This window comes from Emydura macquarii, unplaced genomic scaffold (assembly GCF_026122565.2).
Source record: "Emydura macquarii macquarii isolate MOO-44397 ecotype Brisbane River unplaced genomic scaffold, CSIRO-AGI_Emac_v2 contig_2473, whole genome shotgun sequence".
NCBI classification, from domain to species: domain Eukaryota; kingdom Metazoa; phylum Chordata; order Testudines; family Chelidae; genus Emydura; species Emydura macquarii.
The window spans coordinates 40,408,857-40,429,151 of record NW_027132610.1 but is presented as its reverse complement, the minus strand read 5'-3'; the positions used below and the strand labels follow the sequence as shown (position 1 = coordinate 40,429,151).

General features: G+C 43.2%; 1 protein-coding gene across 7 annotated transcripts in view; it reads left to right on the top strand.

The window, feature by feature from the left end:
- MYCBP2 (MYC binding protein 2) overlaps positions 1-20,295 on the top strand; it is a 477,832-nt gene that overhangs the window by 74,618 nt on the left and 382,919 nt on the right. For all 7 annotated transcript variants that reach the window (XM_067563270.1, XM_067563273.1, XM_067563271.1 and 4 more), the window contains exons 8-11: positions 851-947; positions 16,158-16,231; positions 18,763-18,901; positions 19,565-19,641. In XM_067563270.1, coding sequence (XP_067419371.1) covers positions 851-947; positions 16,158-16,231; positions 18,763-18,901; positions 19,565-19,641 — 387 coding nt within the window. The remainder of the gene's footprint in view (positions 1-850; positions 948-16,157; positions 16,232-18,762; positions 18,902-19,564; positions 19,642-20,295) is intronic.

The following is a 20,295-nucleotide window of genomic DNA, read 5'->3' as shown; positions in this document are numbered from 1 at the left end:
TATATTTCATTTTTGTACGACTCAAATCTCCCAGGTTGGCATCTGAAGAAACTTGTGATCCAGCCTGGGAGATTACAAATACATACAGGATGGTCCATGGGCACTCCACAGGAGTATTCTATACTTGGGCTACTGCTGTCTACAGGGCTTCCCCAGGAGGTGAAGAGATGCTGTTCTTGGGGAAGCCATGGAGGATATAATCTATAGTCCTAAAGCATCTCCCTTACATAGCCTGCAAAGGGTCCTGAGGAGAGGAGGAACCTTACAGCAAACTATTGGGTGTATCCATGTGCGTTGGGGTTGCTGTCCTCAGAATTACTATATCTATGTGTAAGGGATATCTTATGTGGGATATCTTCACTCTAGAGCTTGGGGACAAAACAAATACACTGGATCTTGTTTTAGTAAAGGTGATTTTTACCTAATAGGTGGCACTGTGGTATAAATAGAAATTCATAACAATAAACACTCAAAAATTCCATTAACCTTCTAATACATTGATCTACATTCATGTCTCTAATACACAGATTTGAACAGTTGCTATTGTAATTGAATCTTATTCCGATAAGGAAAATACTGGAGAGGGAGCATGTGGCTTCCAGAGCAGTGTATGAGCACAGTGTCACCAAGCTGGTGCACAGGGAAGTAGGAATTCCAGACTGTTGAATTTTGGATTAGAATTAGCATAGAGAATAAAGTGTGAAGCTGCAGATCAGAAAAATCTGATTTTGAAAACAAATAGCTAAAGAGAAAAAAGTAAATGATTTTCAGTTTGACAATATCCCTTTAAAAGTGTTTATGAAAGTTATACTTTCATTCTAATATGTCAATTTTTTTTTAAATTTACCAGGGTTATTTGTTATATAGAGATGTGAACAATCACAGCATGACAGCCATAAGAATAAACCCTGAAACCTTGGAACAAGATGGTACAGTCACTTTGCCAGGTAAGAAACTCAAGACATTACCAAGAGTGGTGGGAATACATTTTGAGAGAGCTTTTATACCAGACCCTGAAGGCCACCAGATAAAAGGCTCTTAGAGAGAAGTAATTAATGGATTTTAAGGTCAGAAAGGATCGTTGTCACTAAGCCTGACCTTTAGATAACATTGGCCATAATATTTCACCTAGACATTCCTACATCTGTGCTTGGTGGGGCTAGAGCATAATTCTTAGGCTGTGTACACACTATAGCTTACTTCAGTACAAGTTATGTCAGGGATGTGAGTATGCCACAATGTGATGGAAAATATACTCATAACATGGACTCCAAGTGATGGAGAATAGACTTATCCTTTGGTAATGTGTGTCAATGTTTAATTACCCTCATTGTTAAAAATTTATATCTATTTCCAGTTTGAACTTTCAGTAAGTGAACCTTATTATGACTTTGTCTGCTAAATGAAAGAGCCTTCTAGGATCCGGTAGCTTTTCCCTGTGTAAGCTCTTTACAGACCATGATTATATTGCCTTTTAACATTCTCCTCTGAGATTGGGCTCTTTTAGTTTCTCACTGTAAAGCTTGTTCTCTATACCATAAATATTTCTTGTAGGTGAAAGTATGTACCAGAGTCAAAGGAGACTCTACTGAAAATGCAATGCCACCAAACTCCCAGATACTTAAATCTAGGATATTGGTTTTCAAACTTTTTTTCATTTGCAGACTCCCTAAAAATTTCAAATGGAGGTGTGGACCCCCTTGGAAATCTTAGAAATAGTCTGTGGACCCCCAGGAGTCCACAGACTACAGGTTGAAAACCACTGATCTATGACTGTTAGTTTAGGCACACTCCCTGATGTCTCCCTTAAGCAGTTTGTATCCAAACAGTAGAGTTTTATGGATTGAAGGAAAGACTGAATTGCAAACTGAAGTAAATGAGATGTTGAAACAAATTTCAAAATAATTTATTAGCCTTCCTGTGTTTCATTCTGCCAAGTAAACAGGCAGTTCTGCAGTGTGTGTCAGGATAGATCCCACTGTAGATGTGTATGCATGCTAGATTAGTTTTTTGAATAGCAGTGTTCATTGGGGCTGAGCATGTGCCTTGGGCTGACTCATGCTCCTGTACAAGGGCATAAGGAGCAGAGTGACTGTGACCCTCCCTCAAGTCCCTCTTACCTCCTGTGAGACAGAACCTGGTGATTGTCTAACCTACTAGTCTTTAGCTTTGGCTAATCTTCCCAAACTTCTTCAGTACTCTTCTCTACAAAGAACACCTGTGAATGAGTTTGACTGGTGTGGAGTAAAATTGAAGGGTCATACTTCCCTATACCAGGCCCTTTAAAAGACTGAGGGCTCTAAGTGCTGCCCTTTCAATGACTGATCAATCACATTGAAAGGTGGGAACAGCAGATGCCTCTTCTGTCTAGAAGAGTCTCAAATACCAAATATATGCTCAGTGTGCTTTTCATTTTCTGCAAGAATGTATTAAGTTACGGTATGTGTGGTTGAAGCTTCATCTACTGGAACAGTCTATGGAAGTCTCTTCTGATCCTGTAGAGATGGGTACTAAAGCCCTGATACCAGATAAAACATCTTTCAGCACCATGTCAGGCAGACATATAATGCTTAATACCCACACAGAAAAGACAGCTCTGAGAAAAAAATGGCATTGGCACAGAAACAGATACTGATGTTGACATATCTAGTACCAAAGAGTGGTACCAACAGAGGGTACTCTGAACACAGAGGTAGAGACTTCAGGCAATGTGCAATGTCTTTCCGTGAAGACAGACCTCCTAAAGCCTCAGTGGGGAGAGAGCCACATGTCCTTTAGAGCTGGTGATAAGGAGCTGCCATAAGCATATGGCACGAAGAAAAACTACTCCAGCATCATCCCTGGTTCCAGCATTACAGCCTTTGGCTTCTTATAGTTGAACCAAGGCTACCTGGCATATCCCTGCACGAACCCTGACCAGCTTTGGTACTGAGACAGATCATGGTACTGACAGCACTGTATACCTCAGTGCCTCTTCTACAGGAGATCTATTCCTTCTCTCCATCACCAGATTGCATGTTGTTATCCCCTTAAAAAATAAAGCCCCTCCCCCTTTAGGTTCCTGGGTGACAATACTGAAAGACCAATCAGCTCTTTTCCTACAAGAGCTCAGCCATCACTCCCTCTTAGGAATGGTGTTGGGCTGGCCAATATCAGACAAGCCAGTATTACCTTTGCACAGAGGGTCAGCAAGCTCCAAGCCTTTATGGCTGGATCTCTGACCCAAAGTTCATCCCTAATGTAGTCTTGGAGTTTCACCTATATTGGTCAGTTAACCTACCAGTCTTTTTTCCTAAGCCACACTCAACACTGGGAGAAAAGCAGCAGCACATTTCAGACGTTTCCAGAGCTTTACTTCATTACCTCGATAGGACCACAATCTATAGACCCTCCCCATCTCTTTTTTGGTGTATCTGGCTTGTTGAAAGGCCAAAGCATCTCTTCACAAAGCATCTAAGTGTAGAAGGCAATGCGTTTCCACATATTACTGGTTAATTGCTGAGCCTCTTCCTCCAAACATGTGCTGAGGCTGTGTCTTCATAAACGTGCCAATATCTGAGATCTGCAAAGCAGCCATGTCGGTCAGTCTGTTATGCCCTTGAGTTGGCATTTAGGTCTGATGCCAAGTTCAGGAAAGTAATACTTCAATCTTTATTTGACTAATGCAGCTGTCTCTCCTTGTTCACATCACTGCTTGCCAGTCATCCACAGTGGCATCCACGCTGACCCATGCTCAAAGAAAGAATAACTACTTACCCTTTACTTATTGTGGCTCTTTGAGATGAAGATGGAATCAGTGTGAATCACATGATCTGCCCTTCATCCCCATTGTTTGGAGTCCTCAGCAACACAGGCTTTGAATTGCGAGGGAACTGAGAGGGGTTCACAGCTTCCCTGTTCTTTGCCATCAAAGCATGATGCAGCAAAGGGTGCATGTGTGGCCCCAGTGGTCTTTGCTATTAAAAAGGTTCCTATCTCATATGGGGCACATATACACCTATAATGGGATCACACTGACTGTAACATCTCTGAGAACCACAGATCTTTGAATAGATGCAGCCATATATTCCACTTAGGTGTGTGCATAGCCAATGAACTGGAGCGGGAGAATTTTTCTTAGCAGTACCCATAGAGGGGCAGTTTCATGCCTTGTAGTTGTAGCCCCTCCCCTGGCTATATGAGATGGCACCTCCCCAACCTACCTCAGTTCCTTCTTACCGCCTGTGGCTGGAGTCAGAGTTCTGTGTGGTTTTCACCTCAATACCTCACCCTGTATTTTAATATCTTTTCTGATTGTAAATAGTTAATTAGTACCCTTAGTATAGTGTTAGTTAGATTTAGTCGTAGTTAGCAGTAGTTTAAGTGTTTCCCTTTTGATGTCCTCACTAGGAGTTTAAATGTTGTCTGTCCTGCGGGGGAGTGATCCCCAACAACAGTCGCCACATGTGGTGCTTGCTGTGAAGCACACATCAAGAAGCAGTGTTTGATTTGCAAGTTGTTCACAAAGTGGACTCAAGTGGCGATGGATCTTTGACGCTGCACGTGCTTGAACAGGCCACGTGGCCTACTTTGGCACTGAGGCCTTTGTCAGATTGGAGGTTGCCCTCAGGTTCTGAGTGGTGCCTCTCCAAAGAGATGGAGGAGTCGTTCCCTTTTGAGTGCACTGAGGAAAAGGTTGCATAAGACGGACCGAGGCCATTCCAGTGGGGACTCGTCTTCCTCCTCCAGAAGGAGCGTGGAACAGTGTGAAGTGAATGCCGGTGTGTGGGATGGAACAAGTCCCATCTGCCACACTCTGGTATTGTACAAGGAGCTCCGAGATTGGTAGCATTGACTCTGGTTCCGGCCCTGGGGCATCTGTTGGGGTGAGGAGGGTGATACCGGCACTAGCTGTTTCTGCGCTGGCCAGTGTATCAGGCAGTAGCAAACCTCCTTTGCCTTTCTGTCTTGACCTTACTCTTGGTCCAGGACTTTGTCAGGGTTGTGTGTTTAATAGTCCTGTTGGCTGGGTGGGAAGCTGAACCTGTGGGTCTGTTGGCACTATACCCCAGTGTTTCCCTTTTACAGTCAGTGGAAGTGTGGTTGGTGCTGGGCTTCGTGCAAGGGGCCTCCCTAGCACCAGGAAGATCTTCAACACCCCGTGACTGACGCTGCCAATGTTACCGTGGTGGCACTCACTGCTTCTGTCCACTTTGGCACTGTCGTTACCTTGGTATTGCTGCCGACTTCAGTGTCAGCACCACTTCCAGCACTGGAAATGATGGAGGTGTGGTTGGTGCAACTGGTACTGTTTCCACCATTGGCACTAGCCCCCTCTTCATTCTTGGCTATGGTTGATTGGACTGGTTGCTTGTACTGTCAGGGCTGGCTCCACCCTTATCCCCTGAAGCCTTGGAAGCTTCGGAGTCTGGGTTGGGATCTTCATCCTCACACTCTGTTGTCTGACCCACATCAGGGGCCTTTCGTGGAGTGCTGTGGGTACCAGCAGTGGTGCTTGTCTCATGATTGGGATGGCCACCAATGCCCTACCCATGTCAGTGAACTCCGTGGACACTATGGGACGCTCCTGGCTCACGGAAGTCTGACTCCTCATCTCACTCAAAGGCGAGATCACCAACCTGGTCTGTGGTGGTGACCATTGAACTGCCACATGCCCAGACACTGATGAACCTTCCCCTCATGGAACCTCTAGAGTGGTCCTGCCCAGGTCTGTCAATCTTGGAGCAGGATCCAGTTCTGGGACAGTAAACCGCTTCATCTTCATCCCATATGATTCAGCCAGTGCCTTTTTTCTTCTAGTAGAGTCCTTATGGGTACTCCATTGTAGGTATGTCTGTGTCTCTGTGCTGCTGATTGGAGAACTTTGGTAACAGTGTCTGTTAGGCCTGCACAAGTGCTGTCTCTCCTTGTGCTGTACCACGAGGCTAGCCAGCGCTTACAGGCTAACTGACCTCAGTTCTTCCTTAACCGCTCCTGGCTAGAACTGAAGCATTTAGCTGTTCATTAGTGGATCGTTAAGTTTCCTTTCAATTATTAATCTTTACTTTGCAAACTTCCCAGTTTTCTTATTTTACTTCTTATTTGGCCGTGCCTAAAAAAAAAAAAAAAAAAAAGACTTCGTTATATGTTGACCTTGTTGTGGGGGGACATCCTTGACCAAAGATATGCCCGACTTTTCGAGCTTGAAGACATGTCGCACTTGCAGCGAGGCTATCCCAGTCGCAGACAAGCAGTCAGTGCATTTGCTGTCTGGGTGCGGGCCATAACCAAAGCAAATGTTGCTTCTGCCTACAGCTCCGACCATGATCTTGCAAAGACGGAGTTTTGCAGAGGGTCATTTTTATGGAGATGGCTCTCTGTGACCACAGCCCTTGGGCAGGCATGAGTCTTCCCCACAACCTTCTATGTCGAAGGATAGCGGGTGAAAAAGACCGAAAATGTGGTATGCAAGGACAAGGACAAATGACCTAAGACACTCCCAGTATGCAACTTGGTATCCGTACCACCAGCGACACTGGCCCATTTGGCATCAAAGAGGTCGGCACAGGCAAGGTACCGGCTCACTTCCAACAGTCTGAAGACCAGAAAGTCTTAGAGGACTCTGACTCTCCACACTCTGGTACCCGAACTCTGGAACCATGCCACAGCCACTCAAAGGGCAGCTCCCCTCAGCCATATCCTGCCCCACTGTTGTCGAGCGATGGACCAGAGTGTGAGACAGATGAGGATTCTATGTACTCCTCCCAGGCTCCACATGGGACTCATTGCCAACTGGGTCCAGGAATGTACTGCAAGATGACACCACCACTGTCCTGGTATGGGCACCTCCACTGGGCCCCATTCCACCACAGTGGCCTTATTGGGACCCTTGTGCAGCACACTGGCAACTAGCCTTGGGAGCACTGAGTGTGGCCCAGGATTTTCACCAGATATGCTCCCTTGGCCACAACATTGCGAGTTCAATCTGAGATGTAGAGGAGCAAGAAAGGGAAGCGGAGAAAGAGGCCTAAGGCCATATCTTTCTCGTCCCCCAATGATGCAGTCATGACATCACCACCATCTTTGGTGGATAACTTCAGACAGTTCTAAGAGCTGGCAAAGAGGATAGCTGACACTCTCCACATGCCCTTGGAGTGGGTGAAGGATGCTCACCATGAGATCATAGACCCCTCACATGCCTCTGCTACCTCCAAAATTGCTCTGACAGTTAATCAAGCTGTTTTAAACCCAGTCAAGGTGATATGGCAAACTTCGGCCTCAGTAGCCCCGACGTGCAAGCGAGCAGAGAAAAAATATCATGTCCCTGCTAAGGATTCAGAGTTCCTCTTCACTTACCCACCACCCAGTTCCATTGTGGTGGATGCAGTCAATTCCTGGAGACGACAACATCATTCTAGAAACATGTCCCACGGCAGGGTCTGGAAGCTCCTGGACCTTTTCAGCAGAAAGGCATATACTCATCAGCTTCCCTGCAGTTTAGACCTGTTCGCCACTCAACAGAACAGGAAATGCAAGCAGTATTGCTCCAGAGCAGGGATTGGCCAGCGCTTCCTGGGTGAAGCTCTTCTACTCCCCTGGGACAAGGACTTCTCTACGTCTTTCCCATTTCCTTTCCTACTAAAGGTCCTGTTAAAGATAAAAAGAGACCTGGCCCATGTAATCCTCATCGCTTGTACGTGGCTAAAGCAAATCTGGTATCCTTACCTGATGCAGATTGTGATGTGTCCACCAATCTCCCTTTAGGCCACACCACATCTTTCCCAAGACAAGGAATGCATCACTCATCCCAACTTGGGAATCCTCCACCTCAAAGCTTGCTCTTATATGTTCCAATATTTAGGGTGTGTCTACACGGCAGTGGAGTGAAGTTGATTTATTTTAAATCAACTTTCACCCACCGAATTTTAGAAGTTGCAGGAGCGTGATCACACCACACTCATTGCGTCGGGGTATTGCATCCCCACTAGCCGTGCTTTGGTTGACAATCAAAGCAGTGCACCATGAGTAACTATCCTACAGTGTAATTAGGCACAGAGGCTTTTGAGAAGGTTATTGTCCTCCCATGATGCAAAGTGCTCCCTCATCCTTCTGTCTTGTCCCAAACAAATGGACAAATGCTTTTTCGTGCCGTTTTTCTAAACTCTTCAGTCTGCCGTGCACACGCCGTTGCTGGAGAGGCATGGAGCCTGCTTAGCTCTGCACTATCATTGTGAGCGTCACGACTTATCCTGCAGTACTTTCATGGATGGGACAGGAGCCGCAGCATGGAAAATTGCGATGTTACTGAGGCCACCCTGCTACAAGCGGTAGAATGAAACAATTCTCATTTGTTGCAGGCTGTCATGCAGCATCTTCAGTCAGTGGAGCGCTGGTTCTGGTCCTGGGAAACAAGCACTGACTGGTGGGACTGCATCATTATGAAGGAGTGGGATGATGATCAGTGGCTGCAGAACTTTCATATGCGAAAGGCCATTTTCCATGAACTTTGCGCAGAGCTCTCCCCAGCTCTGAAACACATGAATACTCGCTTGAGACCAGTTCTGACAGTGGAGAAAAGAGTGACTATTGCTCTGTGGAAGCTAGCAACGCCAGACTGCTACTGGTCAGTTGGGGATCAATTGGGAGTTGGTAAATCCACCATGGGAGCAGCTGTGATACAAGTGTGCAGGGCCATTAATAGACCTCTGCTAAGAAGGGTAGTGACTTTGGGAAATGAGGAGGACATTTCTTTTCTGCAGTGGGGTTCCCAAACTGTGTGTGGGTGGGGGGGTTGATAGATGACATGCACATCCCTATCTTAGCACCGGACCACCTTGCCACAGAGTACATAAACCAGAAGGGATACTTCTCAATGGTGTTGCAGGTCCTTGTGGATCATAGGGGTTGCTTCACCGACATCAATGTGGGGTGGTCTGGAAAGGTGCATGACCTGCGTATCTTTAGGAACTCAGGTCTGTTCAAAAAGATGCAGGCAGACACTTTCTTCTCTGACCAAAAATAAATATTGGCTATGTTGAAATGCCACTAGTGATCCTGGGGGATCCTGCCTACCCCTTGCTCTCCTGGCCAATGAAGCCATTCACTAGGCACCTGGACAGTGAGAAGGAATGTTTCAATAATAGGCTCAGCAACTGCAGAATGGTGGTGAAATGTGCATTTAGTCATTTAAAGGCAAGATGGCGCTGGTTGCTCACTAGGTTAGATCTCAATGAACACAACATCCCAACTGTTATCTCTGCCTGCTGTGTGCTCCATAATGTTTGTGAAACAAAGGGGGAAAAGTTCCACCAGGGTTGGGTCGTGGAGGCTGATAGGCTGGCCACTAATTTTGAGCAGCCAGATTCCAGTGCTATTCTAAGAGCCAACTGCGGAGTGCTGTGCCTCTGGAAGCATTGAAAACCCGTTTTTGGAATTAACATCCAGTAATGTATGTCTCTGTCAGAGCTGTGCCTTCTGTTCCCATCCCCCACCATTGGCCCTCTCCCCTTCCTTCCCCACCAGCAATCCTCAAACTCTCCATGAATAAAGAGAACATTTTTTAAGCAGTAAAATTTTATTGGTGATCAGTTATTGGGGGCTGAGGGGGAAGGAAGATAATTTAACATTCTTATAAAGCTGCTTGGGCAGCCAGTGCAAAGTGTGACTGTGCAAACAGCAAATCACGCACATACCTAGTTCTTAAAGGGGCCGTTGTCTTTTTCTGCTCGCCTCCACCTGCGTGGAGTGAAGCATGTACTGTACCCTGCTCAACCTCCTCCTAGAGCGCTTGGGGGTAGGTGCTGGGAAATAGCTTGTTGCCTGAGCATTTTGCAGGGGCTGCAGAGGGAGTCTGTCCTGACCCTGCTCTTCCTGGAGCTTTATCAGATGCCTCAGCATGTCTGACTGATCCCTCATAATACGCAACATCTCCTATTGCATTGCACACTCCCACTCCTGTGCTGATTTTCTGTGTTCCATGTCCATGTTTAGTTTTTCTGACAAGGACATCCTCCAGGCTGTGAGTTCTGTTTCAGCAGCCATGGAAGCATTCATTAGGTTGTTGAAATGTTGTCCTGAGTTTTTTTTCCCCCACTTCCTAATCTGGGAAAGGCACTCTGTGGGAGTGGAAGATGGGGTGAAGGCTGAGGTGTCCACTGCAAGCAAAGGACGAAGTTGCTATTGTTAGCTGACCTCACAGAGTGAAAGAAACATTACAATGTAAAAAAAAACTCCTTCATATTCACAAGGCAAAGCCAGACCCACATACCAGTCTGTACCTGTTGCATGGGTCGGAGTGCTGTTCCAGACATGGTAAGTAATGGGCCCTTGCATCCATTACAGAGAACTCTGTATAGCACTAATTTCCCCAGTTCACACATAATAATGGAGGAGGATCATTGGGCTCCCCTTTACCATCCCAAAGACCGGTTTGGGAGGAGTTGATCAAAAGGGATTGGAGGAGGGTGTGAGTGAAGTGTCCATGGAGGGGGAAAAAAAGGCCGGGGAACCAGTTCCTTGACACACAATGCCCATGTCAACAATATCATGTTTAGGAATTGTCTGTGTAGGAGCCAAGGGACACCGTTTATGGCAGGGCAATAACACACAGTGACTATATTGGTCGGGTACTGTAAACTTGCACCATCCCTGGGTGACCATATGTGATATCAGTCTCCTGAGGGTAATGCAGATGGAAAGGGAAGATTTCATGCAAGCATCAGGGTACAGGCCTGGCCCTTATGCTGCTATGTTGTGTTTCGCAATGATGCTTGCTCATTTAATAGCAGAGCGGTCGGGAAGAAATAAGGCTGTCCTCCCCAGAAACCTTCTACAAAGGATTGCAGAGTACCTACAAAGTTTCCTGGAGATATCCATGGAGGATTCTCAGAATATCCCTGTGCACATAAATAGTCTGTTCAGGGGGTAACCCTCTGCTGACCTTTACTAACCCCCAGGAAACCCATCACCACAAAAACACAAACTCCTTTTTCCCAAAAAATAAGAAGCTGGGCTGGTGACATGACCACAGAAATGCAATTTGCTGTACACACTCAGACATGTGCCTTCCCTGGCATCTCTCTCTCTCTCTCTCTAACACTGTCCTGTTCCTGGCTGTACAGCTCTGGGGTAACAAACAGGTCCTGGCTCTCTGGGAGAATGGATACCCTGCTCTCCTGCACCCTGTTCTCTTCATCCTCCTTGTCCACGGAGTCCTCATCATTCATCCTGGACTGGGATTCTTCAGTGGTATCAATGCTGCATGGTGGCACAATGGTGGGGTCACCACTGAGAATTGCATGCAGCTCCTCAAAAAAGTGGCATGTCTTAGGTGATGAGCCAGAATGACTGTTTGCCTCCTTAGTTTTCTGATATGCGTGCCTCAGCTCTTTGATTCTAACACGGCACTGTTGTGGCCCTTCTGCACCATACCACGTGATATCTTCTTGTAGATATCTGAATTCCTTTTGCTGGCTCGGAGCTGAGACAGAACAGACTCTTCGCCCCACAGGCTAATGAGATCCAAGACCTCAGGTCGACTCCATGCTGGAGTGCGTTTGGGGCGTGCAGTTGCCATGAGCAGTTCAGCTACAAAGCTGTCTTCACACTGACCAAACAGGAAATGGATATTCAAAATTTCGTGGGGCTTGAGGGGAGGAGCTGTTTCCTGTTTATGTGGCCATAGTGCAGCAGAGTGTGAATGCCCAGAGTGGTCACAACAGAGCATTATGGGATACCTCCCAGAGGCCAATGACGTCAATTTACATTGCTCTTTGCCTACACTGACACTCATTCGACCCATAGAATTAGACTTCAGTACTACGCCACTTGCAGAGGTGGTTTTATTAAGTTGAATTTTACTGCAATTTAGGTTGGCGGAACTGGCATGCCTTTGGAGACACACATTTTAGGTGGTCGACGTAAGCCATTGTCAGTTTAGACCAGGCCTGAGAATCAAGGTGCTAAAAAGAGATAGGAGGTCCTACTACACAGCAGAAAGCCCTTCACACACCTCATTTACCTGCAAAAATGGTCCAGGTTCCAGGCCCGGAGCACATCCAGACATCTCTCTTCAGTCTCAGCATCTCTCCCTTATATTCTGAACTATATCTGACTCTTAAAAAATTAGGGTTGTCTCTGAATGCCTGCAAAGTTCACCTAGCAGCCATTACAGTGAAGGACTTTAACCTAGTGCTGAAAAGGCTGATGAGACCCCCTTCAAACCTGTGGCCACCTGTTCACTGTCTCATGTATCAATGAAAACTGTCTTCTTAATTACAATTATCTAAGCTAGGGGAATCAGGGAAATAACAATCCTGAGGAAACATGTCCCATACACAATATTCTTCTCAGATAATTACCCTACATTCCTTGGTGGTGTATAAGCCGATGGTGTAGAGGTGCCACAGCAGTGATGAATGGCAGCAGCAGTATTGGCTGTAGCACACATTTGGGCAGCCTTTTCTTCCCAGAGAGAGCGGAACTACCCCAGTTAGGGGCATAGATCTTATAGGAGGAGGCAGTCTGGTCCAGGGTTCAGTCAGTCCACACGCCTTTACCCCGAAGCATCTGTTTTGGCTCCTTGGTTCAGAGCTGTGTTCCAGTCAGCTATTGTGCTTTCACAATGCTTGGGGCTCTGTCACCGACAGCTGGGTCCTAAGCATGAACAGATTGGGCTGTGCCATCCGGTTCTTGTCCGTCCCTCCACCCCTCCCACCTATCCTTCAGTGACCCCTCTCATGAGATACTGCTTCTCAAGCAGGTTTGCTATCTACTGGCTTTTGGAGTGGTGGAGGAGGTTCTGTCGGGACATGGAAGTCATGGCTTCTATTCCTGGTACTTTGTGGTGCCCAAATGGAAGGGAGGGTTAAGACCCGTTCTCGACCTTTGTGGCCTCAACAAATACTACAGATATATAAGATTCTGAATGGTTATTCTATTGACTGTCCTCCCTGTGTTGTCTCAGAACAAGTGGTTTGCTACCCTGGACCTTCAGGATACCTACTTTCATGTGGCGATTTTTTTGGGCCGCAGAAAGTTCCTTCGTCTTCTTTTTGTAGCAGAGCGCCATTTTCAGTATATGGTGCTTTGATTTGACCTATCTTCTGCCCCTTGGGTTTCTACCAAATGCACGGTTGTCATGACAGCATATGTTAGGAATCCACATCTTCCCATATCTGTACGATTTGTTACTGAGTGGCAGGTCCAGAGAGAGGAAGTTTTTTCTCACGTCGACACTATATTGTGCTTGCTCGACCATCTGGGTTTCATCTTAAACACCAACACTAAATCAGCTTTGGTTCCCACTCAGATAATTGAGTTCATTGGGGCCGTAATAGACTTTGTGTTTGAAAGCATTTCTGCCGATCGACCATTTTCAGGCTATTCACCAACTTTGAATCAGTCTGCAGTCTCGGCCTTCCACTACAGTTTGGTGTGCCTGAAGCTGTTATGCTGCATATCCACTTGCATGTGGGTGGTCCAGTTGGCAAGATTGTGCCTTCACCCCTTCTAAATGTAGTTCAGGATGGTTTACCATCTGACTCTTTACACCCCTGGACAGGTTGGTCTGTCTTTCTCAACTGGTCCTGGTCTCCATGCAGTGTGGATGCTTCCAGAGAATATTTGCTAGGGCAGTCCCTTTGTCTGGTTCTTTCCAACCAAGTATATTGTCACTGATGCCTCCCTGGTTGTTTGGGGATAACTCTGTTGTCACTGAAAGTTGAAGGTCTGTGATCGGAGCAGAAGTCTTCACTGCATATCAACATGCTTGAGCTTCAGAGCATCTAAATGGCCAGATGCATATTATGCTTTACTGTCTGTATCAAGGTCTCAGTGGTTCATATAGTTACTAACAATATCTCCGTGATGTATTATGTGAACAAGGAAGAGGGAGCATGCTGCAGGATGCTTTGCCAAGAGGCAGTCATGTTGTGTCAGTTCTGTGTTGAGGAGAGCATTACTCTGATAGCCAATAATTTGCTCGTGGTCCAGAATCATCTCATGGACCAGCTCAGCAGAAATTTTTCTCTGAGTCACAAGTGTCTCTGAAGACAAGTAGCTTAAGGCATCCCGATAATCAACATGTTTGCTACAAGGGACAACAGAATATGTCATCTGTTCTGCTCTTGAAAGAGCTGCATTCCAGGCTCCCTGTCTGATGTTTTCCATCTCAGCTGATAGTCAGCTCTCCTGTACACTTTTATCCCGATCCCAATCATTCCACAGGTCATTGTTGGAGGCCCAGTGCAATTTGAGTTGTCTGACCTCTGTCCTATTGGCCTAGCATAGCTTTAGTTGCTTGCTTGGCTATTCTGACCCCTGTAGCATGACATCGTGCAGTTGGCAGAGATGAATAGGACTACTGAGTAACCTGGCAGATGTCTCAGTTTCTGCATACCACGGCACATAACGAAACAAAATACACAACATGTATGCTTGCAGCTGCACATAAATAATGATGATGGGAACAAGTTATCCTGAAAGGTCTGGGGGTACACTTTTTCATTGCCAAGGGGCATATTTTTATACCACTTCTCCTAGCATCAAATGTTGTTTTAACAACCCTCAAAAAAGCCATCCCTGTATACAGCCTTCTAAGTAACTGCTTAGCTCTCCAGGTTTAGTAAGTATAATATATTGTAGTTAATTTTAGGCTTTGAATTCAACTAGTATATCTATAAAAAAACCTTGCACATTAAACCTTATTAATCTGCAAATCGAGCATACCGTGTCTCACTAGTATTCACACTAATCATTAGGTGTCCAGTACCAACAGTCATACTCAAGCTGAAGGCAGGTTGAGCCAAACTCATTCTCATTGCCCTGGCATGGCCGAGGAGTGCTGGTTCTCCAGCCTTCTTGCGCTGTCAGTTCAGTCTCCCATACTGCTTCCTCTCCATCCTGACCTAGTTACTCAGAATTGTGACTGCACCTTGGATCCCATGCTCAGCATCTCATGGCATGGCTGCTTCATGGCTAAATGAGGAGGAAGAGCAGTGTTCAGTGGCTGTTCAGCAAGTCCGACTCAACAGTAGAAAACCCTCTACCAGAATGGCCTATTTAGCAGAATGGAAGCAATTTTTCAGTGTGGCTGTTGGCCTGTGGAGTTCAGCCAGCACTGGCTTCTATCCAGAACATCTCGGCGTACTTGCTGCAACTTCAGTTGTTAGGACTTGCGCTTGGCTCACTGACCATGCGTCTCTCAGTGATATGCACGTTTCAACCCCCATTCGGGGAAGATCAGTCTTCTCTCATACAGTGGTGGCAGATTCTTAAAAGGGCTTCTTCGTCTCCATCTTCTGGTCTGAGAGCTGGTTTCTCTGTGATACCTTAACACAGTTCTAGCAACTTTAATGGGACCTTTGTTTGATCCCCTGGAATCTTGTCCCTTTCTGCTTTTATGTCAGAAAACTGCATGCTTAATAATGATAACATCCACAGTGAGTATGTCTGAGTTGCAGGCTCCGATGGCAGAGCCTTCTTATACACAGATCTCAAAGAACAAGGTAACTTTATGACCACAGTCTAAGGCAAACACCTTCCATAAAAAAATTCAGCTCAAATGTGTAAAGGTTGGCCAAGATATAAACAACTAAAACCAGAATCTTACAATGGGAAGTGTCAAGCAATCTTAGTGTGATTGTGCTACCAATACCAAATAAAAAAAAGATCTGGTTGGGTGGCTTTCTCCTTAAAGCTAGTGGCTTCAATAACATTTTCTTACTTGAAATTGCACGATTATATCCCTAACAGACAGCATATTAGTTTTTAATCTTGTTCATAGTAGTCTGGGTTATCCATCATGTATATGCTGCTATTATGCTACGCATTTAGTATTGGGGAAACCCCCTTTGCACCAGATACTATATAGTTTAATAATTATAAAAGAAGATAAATAGTAGTGAACATAGCATTTTTTGGAAGTTTTGGTGCACGTTCATTATTAGAACATGAAAAAAAAAATGTTTTGGAAAATAAAATCGTAGTATGTAAGAACACGTCGAACTCTACTTTGTATGCTGCAAAAAGGGACTCTTAAGTTTGATAATTTTTTGGGCAATCTCCTTGTCTGTAAAACTCTAACACTAGTGATAGTGATTTGTACAAAGGTATGGAATTGAATGTCTTTAATTGAGGTGAATTAATGTAGAATACTTCATTTTTTCCTTTCTATACAGATTGCCACACTGAAGGGCAGAACATCCTTTTCACTGATGGAGAGTATATTAATCAGATAGCAGCTTCTAGAGATGTAAGTATTCAATGTATGGAGTAGATATTTTCTGTTTTTTTCTCTCAGCCAAAAAAAGTGGCTGAATTCGGTGGTTGTCATGCAGACAAAAAGATGGACTTCTTTTAGCTAGTGCAGATAATATAAAGGAAAAAAACATGTTAGCTAGAGAAAAGAAGCAATTGTCAGGCACCTGTTGAGAGCTTTACTATTTCATCTTTAATTATTGCAGAACATCCTTTTCAGGCATGTATTTTAAAGTCAGTTTGGTAGCTCTGCTTCTGTATTTGAGATTTTGTGGGCTGAATAGTTGGATTTTTTTAAAATGTGGCTGGCTGGATTTCCTTGCCCTTAGGTCATACTATATATGAGTATATTTTCAAGGTAATTTGAGTGATGCTTTTCAGTAAAGCATGTTCAATATCAAAAGAAAACTGAGGCTGACACAGTAGCTAAAAAGGCATACTTTTAACCATCATCCCTTTCGGAGCGTCTTCACTTTATTATCCTCCCCATATATTTCTTTTTAAAATAGTTTGCCTTCGGATAAGGTTGTAAAAAATGGTACACTTACTGTGGTAGATTGAATTCCTGTGTGATGTTTGTAACTGGTATCAGGTTTCATGTTCTGTTTTTGAAGAAATGATGAATAATTGTGAACTTCATGGATACCCCTTTAAATATAGTTACACATCCTTATGGATTTTCTATCCAATTTATTGGTTTAAAAAAAGGCTTTTTGCATTGCTATACTTAAGGTATGTTTGCCATTGTTAAATCACTGTTCTCCACAAACTTGGCATACTACATCTGAGTTTGGGCATATCTAGAGGTACTTCATCCTCAAATGTGAATTTCATTTTTGGTGGGTTTTTTTTTTTTTTAACTGTAGAAACAGACAGTTGGGAAGGTGGTGGTTCCAGATCTTCCTTTCATTCATATAACTGAAAATTGACTTCAGTACACAAGTAATGAACTTCCTTTATGAAATGTGCTTGGAACAGAAACATATTTTCTAGATATAAACCCTGATCTGTAATTAGCACTTGATCCAAACTTCACTAAAGTTAAGGAGTGTTTATATGTGACTTAGTGTTCTGGTTTCAATCCATTATAAAGAATATGGAGATGTGAAGTCTAGACCCTTACCTATATATAGAGCCAAAGTTCCTCAAAGTTTGGGGAGGCCTGTCTATGGGGATCTGTTCTGTTCATTTATGTAGTAGGGTTTTAGTTTTTTGCTGTGCCAAGTTCTTGTTGGTAGTGTTCATGTGGAATAGTTGGCGCATATTTACATTTTATGTGCAATCTTTTCCAAATGGCAACTGAGCAAACTCCTATGCGATTTCACTTAGTCACAATATTTTAAGCACCTTCTAATTTTCAAGGTTTTTAAAAGTTGTTTTCCATTTCCAGCAGTAAAAATGGAATAATGGATTTAATTTTACATTGCACAAATTGACCTGACTTTTTTAATACTCTGCTGAATATTTTTTAGCCACTGAAAATTGGAATAGGATAGCTTGTTGAACATTTGTATTCTTCAATAGCTACAATATTTTAATCTCTTATGTCACTGAAGTCAGACCTCCCTTCTGTAGGGTCATCTCTCATTCTTATCTAACATTTCTCTTTCCTTGTATGCTATTTTGCTGTTAAGAAGAAAAATGAAGTTGGTATGAGGGAAAAACCTAATAGTTAAAGTTGTGACACAAATGACAAAATAAATCAGTTTTGACTCTAGCCTTGATTCATTTCTATTTGAGGGGAGCAAACAAATTTGTTAAGGTAAGTAATATGTATCCTGAAATGCCTATGGACAACAGTTACTTTTTGTGGTACTTTGTCATGTTAAAGTTTTAATGTTTAATGTTTAGAATATGTGTTTTGTGTTATCTGAGCTTGTTAAATTATTTGTAGCAAGAGAAGTACCAGACTCTGACCATTCTTCTTAGTTTTCTTAAGCACACTTACAACTGAACTGTTATGAAACAAACCAGAAAACGTAAGCATACACTGTGAAGCTGTCAAAACTAAAAATTGGTCAGCATGATTTTTGCCGCATATAAGAAACAAAACATTCCATACTCTATTCTAAAATTACCAATAAACATACCACTGGGTGAATAAACAATAAAAGACAGCACATGCCCCTGTTTTATGAGTTTAACTAATTTATGTCTTGATTTTGTTTATAATACATTTGAAGCAGAAGCAGCCACTGCTTTGAAAAAGTAGAGGGAAATTACCTGGAAGGCAAGGCTTTAAAGAGTTGATGAAGTCAAAATACTTTGGTTTTTAGGTCCATCTCTCTCTCAAACATTTTACTTGTCTTTTATTCTTTTTACACTCTTTCCCCAGTTATTAGTCATTGTTCTACCATAAAAAAACAGAGAATTTTTGTCAGTGTTACCTACAGATTTGTTTTGAAGGATCACTGGAGATGCACAGTATGCTCTTTGCAGGGTGAGATTAAACCAGATTTACTTGTGCCACAGAAACTAACTAAAATATTTGTTTAATGGTTTAAATGGGTATTTTATTTGTTACAGGATGGCTTTGTAGTTCGAATATTTGCAACAAGTACGGAGCCAGTATTGCAACAAGAACTTCAGCTTAAACTTGCAAGAAAGTGCTTACATGCCTGTGGTATATCCTTATTTGATCTGGAGAAAGACTTGCACATTATCAGTAAGGATTCATTTTGTTATGTCCTCTTCTTTCAACATGATTAGTGATTTTATAATACAAACATGGTACCGTAATTCAAACAGTAAACAAATAAAACTGAACAACTAAGGGGAATGGCTGTGGTCATTTCTGACTGATTACTCCATGACGAGAATACTGATGACTAGTAACATGGACTTTCTATTTCTTAAACCAAACCCATTTTTGTTTGTAATAATCAATTTTTAGCCTATGTAAAAAGGATCATTGTTCCAAATAATATTGTTCGTGCATCTACGCTTGAAATCCATTTGGATTTAAAGTGAAACATAATTGTCCTTTTGGAATTGGTTTAGAACATCCCATTGTAATTAAAGTATTTGCAGGTATACTTCGTGAAAATGCTCATGAAAAATATATTTTATTTTATCTAATTTTTTTTAAACAATTGGAGGCATAATTGTGTAAACTTGAAATTGTGTATAGCTTGTATTACTTCACATAGAAAGAAAGAGAGCTTTTCTGAACTTTTTCGTGAGGTTCTGAACATATTTTTCATTGAAGTCAGTGACAAAATCTGTTTCTATTTCAGCAGTGCAGGATGAGGCACATAAGGAAAAAGTTACCTTTAAGACCACCTACATATAAATTGCATATCTAGTTGACATCTTGTTGTGCTTTCAGGTACAGGGTTCGATGAGGAGTCAGCTGTTCTTGGTGCAGGAAGAGAATTTGCACTAATGAAAACTGCTAGTGGAAAGGTATTGGAAATATTTCGTTATTGATATTAAATTGCATAAATAATATGCTATCAGATCTTGTTATGGAAATTAGATTTGATATATTGGTTGAAAAAAGATTAATTTCTGATTATAAAAATGTTATGCTATGCTATTGTGCATTGACAGTTGGTTATTTTTATGTGTTTGCTTTTACAGTGATTGTAGAAAAGATCAACCAATAAGATTTAGTGTAAATATAGCAATTACATTTTTGTAACAGTCTCTTACACAAAATTATAGCTACAGAAATTACTGGATTATTCTTTTATTAATCAAATGTCATATGTCCACATTTTTTTCAGTCCTATCAACAATGATTACTAAATTACAAGGAAAGCCTATCTGTTTCTTACTCAGTATGTGTGTATAGTGGGATTCATTTTAAACACTAGAAAGTCAAACTTGGCTCCTACTCAGATAGTTGAGCTCATTGGGGCTCTGTTAGAGTCTACGAGGTCGAGAGCGTTCCTCCAACCAGCTGTTTCCAGGCAATATAAAAGCTCGGCCTCAGTCTGCAGTTTCAGCCCTCCATGACAGTCTGAGTGTGTCTGAGCTAGTTGGGAAACACTTCTGCTTGTACACAGGTGGTCCAGTTTGCCAGGTTGTGCCTTCACCCTCTTCAGATGTGGCTCA